The following is a 13,624-nucleotide window of genomic DNA, read 5'->3' as shown; positions in this document are numbered from 1 at the left end:
TTTAATCACAACCCAGTCCAACTTGTTCCAAGCTTGGAGCAGCAGTTGTAATTTCATACTATGATAACCATACTTCATAAAGTACAGTGGTACCTGTACTTAAGAACTTAATTCATTCCATGACCAGGTTCTTAAGTAGAAAAGATTGTAAGTAAAAATTTTTCCCATAGGAATCAATGTAAAAGCAATTAATGTGTGCAAACCCATTAGGAAAGAAATAAAAGTTCGGGTGGGGGGAGGAGGAGGAAGAAGAAGAGGAGGAGGACAGTTGCTGCTGAAGGAAGAAGGTGAGGTGAGGTGAATAAAAAAACCCCAAAACTTTAAGGCTTTTAAAAAAAAGAGGGACTGAGGTGGCGAGGAGGAGAAAATGCCTCCGATACACACAGTGTGAGGCTGCCTCCCATGCACTGCGCCAGAGAGAGAAACCCAGGTGGGCGAGAGGGGGGAACCTCCTGGTCCTTTGACTGAAAGGAGGCTGCTTCTGTTACCTGCTTCCTCTTCCTTTCCATGCTGAAGGGCTCCCCTCTACTCTCGCTCACTCGCTTTGTAGTTGGCACCTTTCCTTCACTGTGGTGACTCCTCAGTTTGGCTGAAGCTGAGTTGATCCAGCCAGGGTGAAGTGCCCCCTTTTGCCTTTCCATGCCCAGATGCTCCAGGAGGCAACCTTGTGCTGGATGTATGGGAGGCAGCGTGAGGGAGTCACCACAGCAAAGGGGTTTATTCCCTCTCCAAGTGCCCAGAGACAGGAAAACACTCTGTTCGCTCTGAATGTCTAAAACCTCCTTAAGCACCACTAAAAGGCTCCTCTGGCAGCCCAGAAAAGCGCCAGATGGCCGGGATTAAAGGGGGAATGGCAGGAAACTGGCCAGGCCTTCATGCCAGTCTCAAATTTCCTGGGAAATTTTTCCGGGCTCAGGTTCTTAAGTAGAAAATGTTTCTTAAGAAGAGGTAAAAAAATCTTGAACACATGGTTCTTATCTAGAAAAGTTCTTAAGTAGAGATGTTTTTGAAAGTTTACCCTAAACTCCCCAAACTTTACCCTTAAATAGTCTACTGTTGACTTCACCTCATTCCTAAGGGGCATGCATAAGCATGTCATCATGTCTATCTTCACTGTCTTAATGTTCCCTTTTATTCGTATCCATTTCATACAAACTTCCAGCAGACGTGATTGGTAAATCCACAGTAACTGAATTTAAACATCCCTGGGATAAACATATATCCATCCTAAGATTAAATACAGGAATGCCCAGCCGGTGACTGACTCCCTGGCCCGGATTTGTCGCAGGACCAGGGAGACACGGCCCTTCGGCGTAGCCGCCATCTTGGGGGCCGAGATCTTGCGAGATTTCATGAGATCTTGGCCATTTCTGGAAGCATCGGCCATAGCCGATGACATCGTTGGGGGCGGAGCCTGCCAGTCCTATAAAAAGGTCTGTGCAGGCTTTGGGCCTCCTTTTCACCCCAACGACGGCAGAGCGAACACCCGGCTTGGATTCACTCCATCAATCCAGACTGCCTAATGGTGTCGGCCATTTTAGGACTTCAGACCTCATCGGAGGCCTTCTGGTTTGGAGTCTCGGGGGGGGGCAGAGAGCTTTTGAGCTCCCCCTTGGGATTCAAGGGAGAATCTTCTTGGGCAGAGGCCTTTCCTCTGGGAGGGGGGTTCCCTCTATACCTTGGGGTGGCCCAGGTCCAGGGGGTGCAGCCTGGTAGGCCCAGTGAGGCCTTCTAGCCTTCAGGCCTTGGCCTAGGGGTGAACCTTTCACTTCCCATTCTGCCTTATTGGGATAACGAGAATCATCCCCATTTTAGCAATTCCCAGACCTTTTCTACTTGATTCTTATTTTGACTCTGATGGCTCCTAAAAGGCGTAAGCCTATACCACCACCGGTGGAGTCTGGGGCTCGGCCCAGGAGGGCCTTGAGACCTTCAGCCCAGGCCTGTTTGGTTCAAGAAGACACCCAAGCAGGGGTCAGGAGGGGGGCAGAATGAGGGGTCCCCCTGTGAATGAATCTAACATGCCTGCTCATTCTTGGTCCAGGATCATCAAGAGGCTGGATGATCTGGATGCACACTGGAGATCGGTGTACGGGCCGGGTGGCACCATTCCCTCAGCTCCAGCAGCCCTTGGCAGGCCACCAGGTGAACCAGTGGCCCAGATGACAGCGTCGCCTGGCTCAATAGGAGCTGGGTCTTCATGGATGGCTTCTACCCCTTAGGGGGCAGGTGAGACTGCACCACACCTCACATTCACACTGCCCCTCCCTCTGACCAGGCAGGCCATTGTGCCACCGGGTTTTGGGAGTGGGGTCAACTCTTTGGGTAGTTCAGCCATCACCTGTAGTCAGGTGTGGGCTTCCCCCACTGCTACTGCGGTGGCCCAGGCCCCTTTGACAGCTTCAGCGCCCTTGTCGGGGTCAGGAGGGGTGACTATGGGGGTTCCCATGGTTTTAGACCCTTTGGCTACTATTAGGGCGGCCGCCATTCCGGGGGGTTACCCTCCACGCCCTTGGGTTTTCACCTTCATCCCACTGTCAGGGAATTTGGAAGGGAGAGTACGTAGATATTTTCTCCCTCCTTAACAGGGAAGACCCAAAGAAGGAGAAAGAGGATGAAGCTAAGGTGGATAAGCCCAAGAAGGTCAAGGTTAGCAGGTGCTTCAGTTCATGGTTGTATGCATACCCCTCGGTAGTGATACAGAGGGAGCCCGCTCAGGCTGCCTCTATGCTTAAATATATTGACCTGATTGCCTGTGCTCACTTTGAGTACAAGGGCCCGGTTTGGTGCCACTATGATGAGGCTTTTAGGATGCGGGTGGCATTTGATCCCACACTCCCTTGGGACGTGGTTGTCCGCGATTTGTGGTTTGCCGCAACCCACATGTTCGGGACCAGGGGCAGTGACCGCACAGACAGCGGTCACTACATGGAGGGCGAACCGGTGGCATCGGCTCTGGCTCAGGCAGCTAGGGGAGGTGCGGCGAAAGCTGCCCCTCCGTGTCATGAATTTGCAGTCAAGGGGGCATGTTTTCATCCCTTATGCAGATTCAGACATGCGTGTGGGAACTGTGGGGGCTCCCATGCCACCAGCGCTTGTACCAAGCCCAAAGGGGGTAAGGACAGGAAGGATGGGGGTGACAGGCCAAGCGCCTCCACCTGCTGGGGGAAAAGGGTCCCAGCCCAATTAGGCTGGGAGTGCTGGAAGAGTTATTGAGAGAGTATCACCCTCATGGGAGAGCGGCTGCTCTCTTACAGGGTTTTACAGAGGGTTTCAGGATTCCATACATTGGCCCTAGGAAGGCCTTCATGTCTGACAACCTTAGATCGGTTGTGGGTCATGAAGATATTGTTAGGGCTAAAATTCAGAAGGAGGTGGCCGAGGGCAGGGTATTGGGACCTTTCCTGCACCCGCCCTCGCCAGCTCTTCGGGTCTCCCCCTTGGGGGTGGTTCCTAAGATGGCCAGTGATGAATTTAGGTTGATTCACCACCTGCCCTTCCCGAAGGGAGAATCAGTGAATGACTTCATTCCTGATGAGCTTTGCTTGGTCCGCTATGTGTCCTTTGACACAGCGGTGGCCATGGTTAGGAAGTGTGGGGTAGGAGCCCTTATGGGTAAATGCAACATTAAGTCGGCATTCCGGCTCCTCCCCATACACCCAGATGACTTTGAGCTCCTGGGCTTTCACTTCGAAGGTGGCTTTTACGTAGACAGAGTATTGCCAATTGGTTGCTCCATATCTTGCTCCCTGTTCGAGAGCTTTAGCACCTTCTTAGAGTGGGTGCTCAGGAGGTGCTCGGGTCTGGGTTCAGTCATTCACTACCTCGATGACTTCCTGTTGGCGGGGCCTGCGCATTCAGAGCAATGTTCTGCCCTGATGTGGGCCTTTGAAGCCCACATCAGGGCTTCAAAGGCCCTTTGGCCCCTGAGAAGACCGAGGGACCACTACCAGGATTACTTTTCTGTGTATCGAATTGGACTTGGAGGAGCAATCTTGTAGATTTCCCCTAGACAAGCTGCTCAAGATCCAGAGCAAGCTTGACATTGTGTTAGGTAGTCGGAAGGTGACCCTTCATCAGCTGCAGGAACTCGCCGGGCTTCTTAACTTTGTCTGCCGGGTGGTGGCTCCCAGCAGGCCTTTTTCCTGGAGAGTATATACAGCGATAAAGGAGCTACATTTGCCCCATCATCGCACCCGCCTGAGCACTGGGGTCAAGGATGACCTGCATGTATAGCGGGTCTTTTTGGCCCACTTCAATGGTCTTTCTTTCTGGAGGCACGAGCTTCTTTTGGAAGCTGAGTTGCAGTTATGTTTGGATGCCGCGGGGACCTGTTATCTTAGGTGACCAGTGGTGCCATTCCATGTGGCCTCCGAAATGGAGGGCCTCTTCCCTGGTCAAGGATTTGACCTTCCTGGAGCTCTTCCCACTGATAGTAGCTTTAGAGCTGTGGGGAGAGCAATTTAGAGACAAAACCGTGCACTTCTGGTGTGACAACTTGGCTGTAGTCCACATTGTAAATGCCCTGTCCTCTAAGAGCGACAGGGTCATGCGGATTGTCTGCCATTTTGTGCATAGGTCGTTGTCTCTAAATGCTCTGTTTGTGGCTCAGCACATCCCCGGGCTAGATAACGGAATTGCTGATGCCTTGTCCCGTGGTCAGTTGTCCAGGTTTCAGACCCTGGCTCCAGGGGCTCGTGTGTCACCAGAAGTCTTCCCCAATCACCTGTGGAGCCTGGGCAGGCTCACGAGCAGTGGAGGATGGAAGCAAGCAGGGTCATGGCCCTCTCAGTGGCACCAAGCACCTTGAGGGCATATCAGAACTCAGGTAAGGAGTTTTGGGATTTTAGGCAAACTAGGGGTTACCCTCACATTTGGCCCTTCCCAGTAGATCACCTTATGGAGTTCTGCGTGCTGCTTAGGCAGCGCGGCTTTTCAGTTAGGACTATTAGGTCCAGGTTGGCAGGCCTGGCCGTTTAATTTAAGGACAGTGGCTTTTTGTACTTCTCTTGTGACTTCCGCATTCAGAAGATGCTGGAAGGTTGGTTTAGGGAGTGGTCTGCGCCCCCTTTGGACAGCAGACAGGCATTAACTGTACAGCAGCTGTCCCTTATTAATCAGGTTTGGGACAGCCTGTGCGCCTCTCTGTACGAGGCCCACCTTTTTCAGGCAGTGGCCAGTGTCATGTTTTTTGGGGCCCTTCGAGTCAGCGAGGCTTTAGCCTTATCTCAGGGTGACAGGTCTCTCCGCACTTTTCAGTTTTCTGACCTGCAATTTAGTGAAGGGGGTGTCTCCCTGTTGGTGCAACAATCAAAAACTGACCAGTTATGTAGGGGTGTCAGGATAGAGTTGACGGCAGCCACTGATCAGTCTGTGTGCCCGGTGGCAGCCCTTTCTAGTTTTTGTAGTCTTAGGGGGATGGGACAGGGGTACCTTTTTAAACACCAGGACAGTACCCCGCTTACCTGCTAGCAATTTTGGGTGTTAGTGACTAGGGCTCTAGTCAAGATTGGCATTGACCCTGCGAGTCCTTGTTAGGGTTATATTTAAATTTATGCTAATTTGTTGAATAAATTATGCAAATTTAATTAATAAAAATGACCCATTTTAAATCCAGCTCTTTGTGTCCGTGTCATTACTCCGCCTCTGCTGCAAATAGTATAAGGGCAGACTAAATGGACCATGAGGTCTTTTTCTGCCATCAATCTTCTATGTTTCTATGTTTCATAGTTGTGTTTAAACTTATATCTCTTTCTAATACATGCTTGACTATGTCTGTCTGTCTGTCTGTCTGTCTACTCTCTCTCTCTCTCTCTCTCTCTCTCTCTCTATCAAATAAAATAAAACAAATAAAATAAAATTTCTTTCTTCTATGTATTTTCTCCCTTCCCCTCAAAAATAAGTTTACTTGGACGATATGGCACTAATTAGAAACAGCTCTCAACTGGGACTAAATTAATTGTACCATTATTGTTTTTGAAATACTTTTGGTCAGTGCACTAGAATCTAGTTTGGCAATGCAGACCAGTATGCCCAATACTGGATTCTCTTAAAACTTTTGTCTTGCATTTGTTAATGACCTGCTAAGAAAATTAGCTTTTCTCCAAAAAATAGACAGGACAAATACAAATCAGTGCAAAACTGAATATATCTTTATGTTAGAGTTTTTCATGGACGTAATGAGTTACTGAGAACTTCACTTAGAAGATCAGAAAGGAGAGTCACCAGGAAATTTTATTGCTGAGACATTTAGTATGAAGGTAAAATAAAGTTAATATCTTTCTGAACAGCAACACAAAATATCTTTTTCTGGAGATCTCTTCTTAAATTTTACAGTTGCTTAGTATCTGTAGTTTCTAAATCAGAAAGTGTACACTTATTTTGAAGCAAGCACAATGACTCAAATAAGCAAATGATTGGGGAAGACATTCCTGACATTATTTTGATCTAACTCCTTTATTTGAATGTTTAATTTGTTTTTTATTTCATTTTATTATTTTTTATCAATTTTCTCTGAAAATTTTTGGTTTCATCAAATCCTATCAACTGAGGTGAATCATTAGGATTCTGAAAAGCAACACAAAGAAAAAATATTTCTTCTCTGAATTTCAGACAAATTTAATAATAATGGTATAAACATGTATTGTGTTTACACCCAAAATGGATTTCCATGTTAGAATTTAAACTTATATGGTGTTCAAGGTCACTCAATTGCTACCAGTGTGTTTGCTTAAAAAGGCATTAATCAAAAGTACAGTGTTCCTGTCTAACAGAAAACAAGTGGTCAAAATAGGAACTGTCATATCTAATCCTGCTCCTTTCAACAGTGGTGTCACTCAAGGCAGTGTTTTAGGACCAATACTCTTCATACTCTACATAAACAATCTTTGTGGTCACATTATAAGCAACTGTGCTCTCTTTGCTGATGATGTTAAACTATTTAATACCACCAAAAACTCTGGTACCCTTCAAAAGGACCTTGACCATGTAGCAAAATGGTCAAACAACTGGCAACTTCAAATCTCAACCAACAAATGCACTATGTTCCACATTGGCAAAAAGAATCAGAATACAAAATACAAACTTGGAGGAAACATTGCCAAAAAAGCACTAAAAGTATTTAATCTAATCATACATAGCTTCTTTTCAGGCAACATTGCACTGCTAACCAGAGCATACAAAACATTTGTTAGACCAATTCTAGAATACAGCTCACCAATCTGAAACCCGCATTGCATATCAGATATTAATACAATCGAGAGAGTTCAGAAATATTTCACAAGAAGAGTCCTTTAGTCCCGCTTGCAACAAAATACCTTATTCCACCAGGCTTGAAATACTACAATTAGAAAATTTACGTCGCCTCCAATCTGATCTAACTGTTGTTCATAAAATCATAGACCAAGATGCCCTTCCTGTTAATGACTACTTCACCTTCAACTGCAACAATACATGAGTACGTAATAGATTCAAACTAAATGTAAACCACTCTAAATTCAATTGCAGAAAATATGACTTCCTCAATAGAGTGATCAATGCCTAGAATGCACTTCCTGACTTTGTAGTTTCTTCTCCAAAACCTTTAACCTTAGATTGTCTACAGTTCACCTCTCCCCTTTTCTAAGAGATCTGTAAGGGGCATACATAAGTGCACCATTGTGCCTACCATCCCTTTCCTACTGTCCTTTTTTATCATTACTTTTTACTTATGTTATGTTTATACAAACTGCTATCCTATACATGTTTGACAAATTAATTAATATTCCCCATGTGAACTAATGAAAGGGAAATAATCCTATTTTGATAACATGTTTACCAAAATAAAACAGCATGTATGCCTTCAAGAAAGATGAATAAAGGCTTCATATAAATGTTTTATTTATTGTTGCCAAATTAAACTACAACAATAAATTATTCAGACTTTTTCTTCCTAAGTAATATTACATTTAGTAAAAATTATAAAAGAAGTAAAATAATAACAAAGTTAAAAAATAAAATGTGCAAAATTATGACTCACAGAAATAAATGCCAGAATACAATGGAACTTGTTGTTTACTTAGACTCGACCTTCATGAAACACGTTATCTGGATAAAATAAACCTGCTGTTGCTTCTGCGCACCAAAAAGCGCCTTGTTGAATTTTTTGTAGGGTGTTTATTTTAAACAGCTGGACAAAATTAGTCATTTTTTACATAAGGGAGCTGGAGGAATTAAGAGAAATAAGAGACTTGTTGGATGAGATTCGTATGAAGATTTCTGTCGGATATTAAAGGTTTCCACCATGAAATGAGATCAATAATTGACATTTAAATTGGAATTGGAATAGGATTACAAATTGAAGATGGCAAAGAAGACATTGATAATCGTTATAATGGACTTGTTGAATTTGGATTTGGGGCAGAAGATACAGAAGAACATGAAGTGGGAGTAGAAGATGCAGCAGAACAAGATGGACTTGAAATATATAAAGAGACAATTATTGAATGTGGAAATAAAAATAATTTTGGGATTAAGGATGAATTAAATGGGGGATATATTACATATTTTGTTGATGGTGCATGGTCATATGCTGAGGTGGAACAAGAGAAATCTGGGAGTAAAATTATAGAAACTTCTGAAAAAGTTTGGTGGATGAAGATATTAATGCCTATGTCTTAAATGATGAGTATACTAAGATAAGCACTGTTAAAGGAAGATTTTGCCAATTTTAAAATGAAAGGAAATGAAAGAGGAAATTTGCAAAGAGGGGATTTTTAAAGGGGACTTTTTATTTAAAGAAGAGATGGGTGAAGAAGAAGAAGAAGAAGAGGAAAGTGGAAAATAAAAAGAAGCCATATAAAAAGATGGAAGAGAAAGACATTAAATATAGACAAGGAAGGGGGTAGTTTTTGAAAAAAGGTTGATTGAATTTACCAAGAGGGGTTTGATGAAATATAATAATGGCATAATAATAAGTAATGAATTTAAATGTTTGTATTTGTTTGGTTTTTAAACTGATAAAGTATAAATATACAATTTATACTCTGATAAAATTAGGTATAAGTATAAGGGTTTTTAGTCCGTTTTGAGATTTGTACTAAGATGGAAGAGAGCATCACGGCTTTGATATTAAGATTATAAAATGCTAAAGATATTGATTTTATCAATAGCTTAAGGAATATTAATGATGGACTTAATTAGAGATTAATGGAGATTTATCTGAATGACAAAATTAGAAAGAATGGAATAAGAGGTGTGTGATGGTAACTGAAATTAAATAGATGGGATTTAAGAATGTATAATTTGATTATATAAGATTTACTAATCCAAAACTATTTTATTGTAACAAAATGTAAGCTACGTTGTTTTTTTGTATGTTATGATGTGGAGGAAAATTTAAAAAAAAATACTTGAAGGAACTGGGTGGCAATATTGTTAAGCACCCCCAGATTAGGATTTCTATGCCGGGTCTCTACTGAGCCAACAGCATTCTTCATTCTGATGATGGGAATGCCATTTGTCTTGTGGACTTGCAGAGGTGCCTGCATGAGTTGGTGCAAGCTAATGGGAAGTCAGGGGGCCAAAATAGAGATTGAACACCTTCTGCAGCAGGCAAGGGGCATAAATTGGCAGCAGTAGTAACTGCATATTCTCTATTGGAAGATGATGAGCTGCCCCTCACCAGGAACTCAAGTTATGCACGACCTGGGCAATTGGAGAGGGGTTATCTTTGAGCCTCACCTAATCCTCACCTAATCCAATATCTGGGCAGGGATTGGATGGTGACCCCCACACACACACCTGCTTTATGAGCATGGCATGGAGCCAGGTGAAGGTGTGGTACCTTCACCTTGCTCAGCAAGGAGCTTTGCCCATAGTTGCCCAGGAAGGTTACTGTTAGTAATTTCTGCCCAACTTTTCTGATGACTTCTGCAGGTCCTAATTATTGGTTGATAATCAATTAAAGTTGATTTAACTTTAATAAAGTGACCCATTTAATCCCAGTTCTTTGGTGTCCATATTCTTATTCCGCATCTGGTGCAACATCAGATCACTTTTACAAAAAGGCAGATTTGCTCTTTGATCAGATTCAGGTTTTATTTTTTTCATTTTATTGCAGTGTGTACCAAGCAGCAAGAGTCACCACATTTCCCCCTAGTCTTTGTCCCTTCCTGTGGAAACACTAGTATTATTCACTCCCAAATTATTTTTGTGTTATCATCTTGAGAAGAAACCTCTGTATTACTGTGGGGAAGGTGGAACATTTTATTTTGTACAAATGTGTCTGTGGTTGTAGTACCTTAGCTGAAAAACCTTGATTTATCTGGAGTGAGATAAGGTGACTCAATATAGAAATATCTAAATATTTTTGAAGTGTCAATACCACTGACAATATTTAAATTATTCAAAAAAGAAAATTGATATAGTCATTAAGATGTTCAAGTGCAACCCAGAAGTCTTGAATTCAGGAACTAATTGATTATGATAAAGACTCTTCCTCAATCAAATGTATTTCACAGGATTCTTACAGGGAGAATGAGAAAATTACCTTTAAAGCCCTACATGGCTTAGGGCCAGAGAAAATTGAATGGTCAGTGCAAATTTCAAGATGATGTTTATCTGTTTCATAATGAAGAAAAGTGAACAAGAAAGAAAATATATGTTCCAAAGCCAATTTTAAGTATGAACAATTCTTTAATTGGTATTTTTAAAGTCTCTCTCTCTGTGTGTGTGTGTATATTCTTATTACAACATAGAAAACTAATCAAGTCTGGATAGAACTTTTACCTATAGTTTCAGAAATTATAGTTTGCTGTGAAGTTTTGGGGAACCCCCCCCCCCCCATTTAGTATTTCCAAGTTTTCTTATGAGGCTGTTGATGGAAAGAGCCCCTAATCTAGTGGTTCCCAACCTTTTTTTTTGGCCTAAGCATTTCTAAAATCCTGATGTCCCCCCTCCATCATATAATTCTGACTATTTAAAAAGTGAAGTCCTACTCAGAAGGAAGCCTAAGAGGCCATTAACTTGGTTTAAACAAGGTTCCAATTGCCCCCCTTAAAAATCAAATTGCCTCCCTGAGGGGCATGGGACTCACAATTGGAACCATTACCCTAATCCATAATCAGCTTCTTTCTGCATCTTTGGCAGATTTCTGCCCAAGATTTCCTATCTATTCTACAGATATATATGTAATTCCTTATATATTGCATAGATATTTGTAGATATATATGTAATATCTTACAATATTACAATTGTATCCTACAATTTCTCTACAATATCAGATTGTTTCCATGAGAAAATGGATTGCATATCATAGCTTAAACCTGCAGTCAGACATAAAACCTATATTTGTAACAACGACATTGTGTTCTCAATATGGGACAGGAATTAAAAATCCCATACAAATATGTTTACATTTTAAATAGGATATAACAGCAGAAAAAATGTCTTTGACATTTAATTTTTGTCTTCCTTTTCTTTTACATTTCTACATTCTAAATCTTAGATTCCATTAGTTCTTAATTGCCTTTTTAATTAAAATATCAATATAGTTATTTATAAATTATAAAAACAGAATTAGACGTAAATTGTCTATAAAACTATTCAAACTAAAAGCTATTTTTTTAACCAATAAATTATCATTCTTCTTCAATGGAAACATAGCGTATGCTTAAATGCCTTCTTTACTTCTTTGTTCCTTAGTGTGTAAATAAATGGATTCAGCAAAGGAGTTACAACTGTGCTCAAAATGTTCACTAATTTTGTCATTTCTAAAGAGGTCCTTTTAGAAGGTTTAACATAGAGAAAAATAGTGGAAGCATACCAAATAATGACAACAGCAAGATGGGAGGAACATGTTGAAAATGCTTTTTTCTGACCTTTCGCTGAAGGAATATGAAGGATGGTAGAGATGATATAAATGTAGGAAAGTAGAGTTACAGCACAGGGTCCCAATATAACAAAAACGGATATAACAAAAGCTGCCATTTCAACCTCATAGGTGCTACTGCAAGCCAGAACTATCCAAGAATCAATGTTGCAATAGAAGTGATTAATCACGTTGGGTCCACAGAAAATCAACCTTGAGATCAGAAAAGTTGGTACAGAAATAATAATGAATCCACAAAGCCAAGAGCCACCTGCTAATATGCCAGAGAAATGGTAGTTCATGCGGGTGGTATAATGTAGTGGATAACATATGGCCAAATATCGGTCATAAGCCATGATAGATAACATAAAGTATTCTGTGCATCCCAAAGAAAAAACAAAGTACATCTGCATAATGCAGCCTGTAAAAGAAATGGCTTTATTCCATCCAAGAATGGTAGCAAGGGCTTTTGGAACAGAAGCAGTTATATACCACATTTCCAGAAAAGAGAGATTGCACAGGAAGAAGTACATGGGAGTATGGAGATGCTGATTCGAGATTATGAGAATGATAATGACAATATTTCCTAAAACCGTTAGAATATACATGATAAGAAACATAACAAAGATAAACATTTCTATGTAAGGAGATCCAGGGAAGCCAAGAAGAATGAATTCCATCACTTTTGTTTGGTTTTGTCCTCTTTCATTGGTCTTTTCCATTTGCCCTTTATTTGTCTTTGCTAAAATTGAGGGGAAGCGTATTAATTAATTTCTGGCTTTCCTACTGAAACAGACCAATTTTTCATTTCTTTAGGTCTTCCCTAAATCTGATTTCACCTAAATGAGATTGCAATTATTAAATTCTTTTTAAAAAAAACTCTAAGAACTAAAACTTGTTTCTTGAAATTTGAATATTGGGATCACGTACAACCTGTCACTATGATAGTTCCCATGTATATTCTATAAGTACAGTACTTTTACTATCTAAAATAAAAGATTATTCAGAGTAAATATTCCAGTCCCTTGCTTATAAAAGAGAAAAAAACCCCATCAGATTAAATAAGGCATAGGGGACTTTTTTAATTTAACATTGGTGACTCATTAAATTTTTCTCCCTCTTGCCCATGTTGTTTTGGTATTAGATTGATTGTATGCGTGTTTTGGTTTTTTGTTTTTAATACTCTGGGGTTGTTTTTTTATGAATTTTAGCTTAAAATTGTAATTGGATTGGTGGGTATTGGATTTGTCATTATGTATTGTTTTTATCTTGTTGTGAGCCACCCCGAGTTTTCGGAGAGGGGCGGCATATAAATCCAATAAATCTAATCTAATCTAATCATTATCAATATACTTCATTTTAACAGAAACTCATACTTGGCCTTTAAATTGTTTTTCCTGGGGTCACACTCTGCTAAGTGAGAAGACAATATTAAAATATTTAGTTTCAACTGTTATATAGGCTGTTGACACTACTGCCATCAAATTAATTTTTGAAGAATATGTTTATTTTAATTTCTTTTTGTGTTTGTAGTTTTAGAACATGTATTAGGTGACGTAGTAGAAAGGTTTCTTTTTTTAAGTGCTTCTAAAAATTCAATGGGGAAGGGAGTAACAATGGGGTCAATATAGTAAATATGAATAATAAATTTCAGTTGATATTTGCAAATGGTGCTTGATGGTAAAGGTGAAATTAGCACTTAGTATCTTAGCCCCTTCTAGCCACACTTTTTCAGCTGAATTCCTGACAGTCCCTTACAATTAAAAAAGGAAAAAA

General features: G+C 40.9%; 1 protein-coding gene across 1 annotated transcript; it reads right to left on the bottom strand.

Annotated features, from left to right (window-relative positions):
• Positions 1-1,800: 1,800 nt before the first annotated feature.
• On the bottom strand, positions 1,801-12,570 carry LOC139153954 (olfactory receptor 6F1-like). The gene is made up of 3 exons (XM_070728380.1): positions 11,640-12,570; positions 3,960-4,017; positions 1,801-1,864 (listed from the first exon to the last, which is right to left on the bottom strand). The coding sequence occupies exons 1-3, from the start codon at positions 12,568-12,570 to the stop codon at positions 1,801-1,803; spliced, it is 1,053 nt and encodes a 350-aa protein (XP_070584481.1).
• Between the last annotated feature and the right edge of the window lie 1,054 nt (positions 12,571-13,624).

The sequence above is a fragment of the Erythrolamprus reginae genome, chromosome Z (genome assembly GCF_031021105.1).
Source record: "Erythrolamprus reginae isolate rEryReg1 chromosome Z, rEryReg1.hap1, whole genome shotgun sequence".
Lineage (NCBI taxonomy): Eukaryota > Metazoa > Chordata > Lepidosauria > Squamata > Dipsadidae > Erythrolamprus > Erythrolamprus reginae.
Note: the sequence above shows the minus strand (reverse complement) of the source record. Positions and strands in the feature narration are given on the sequence as shown.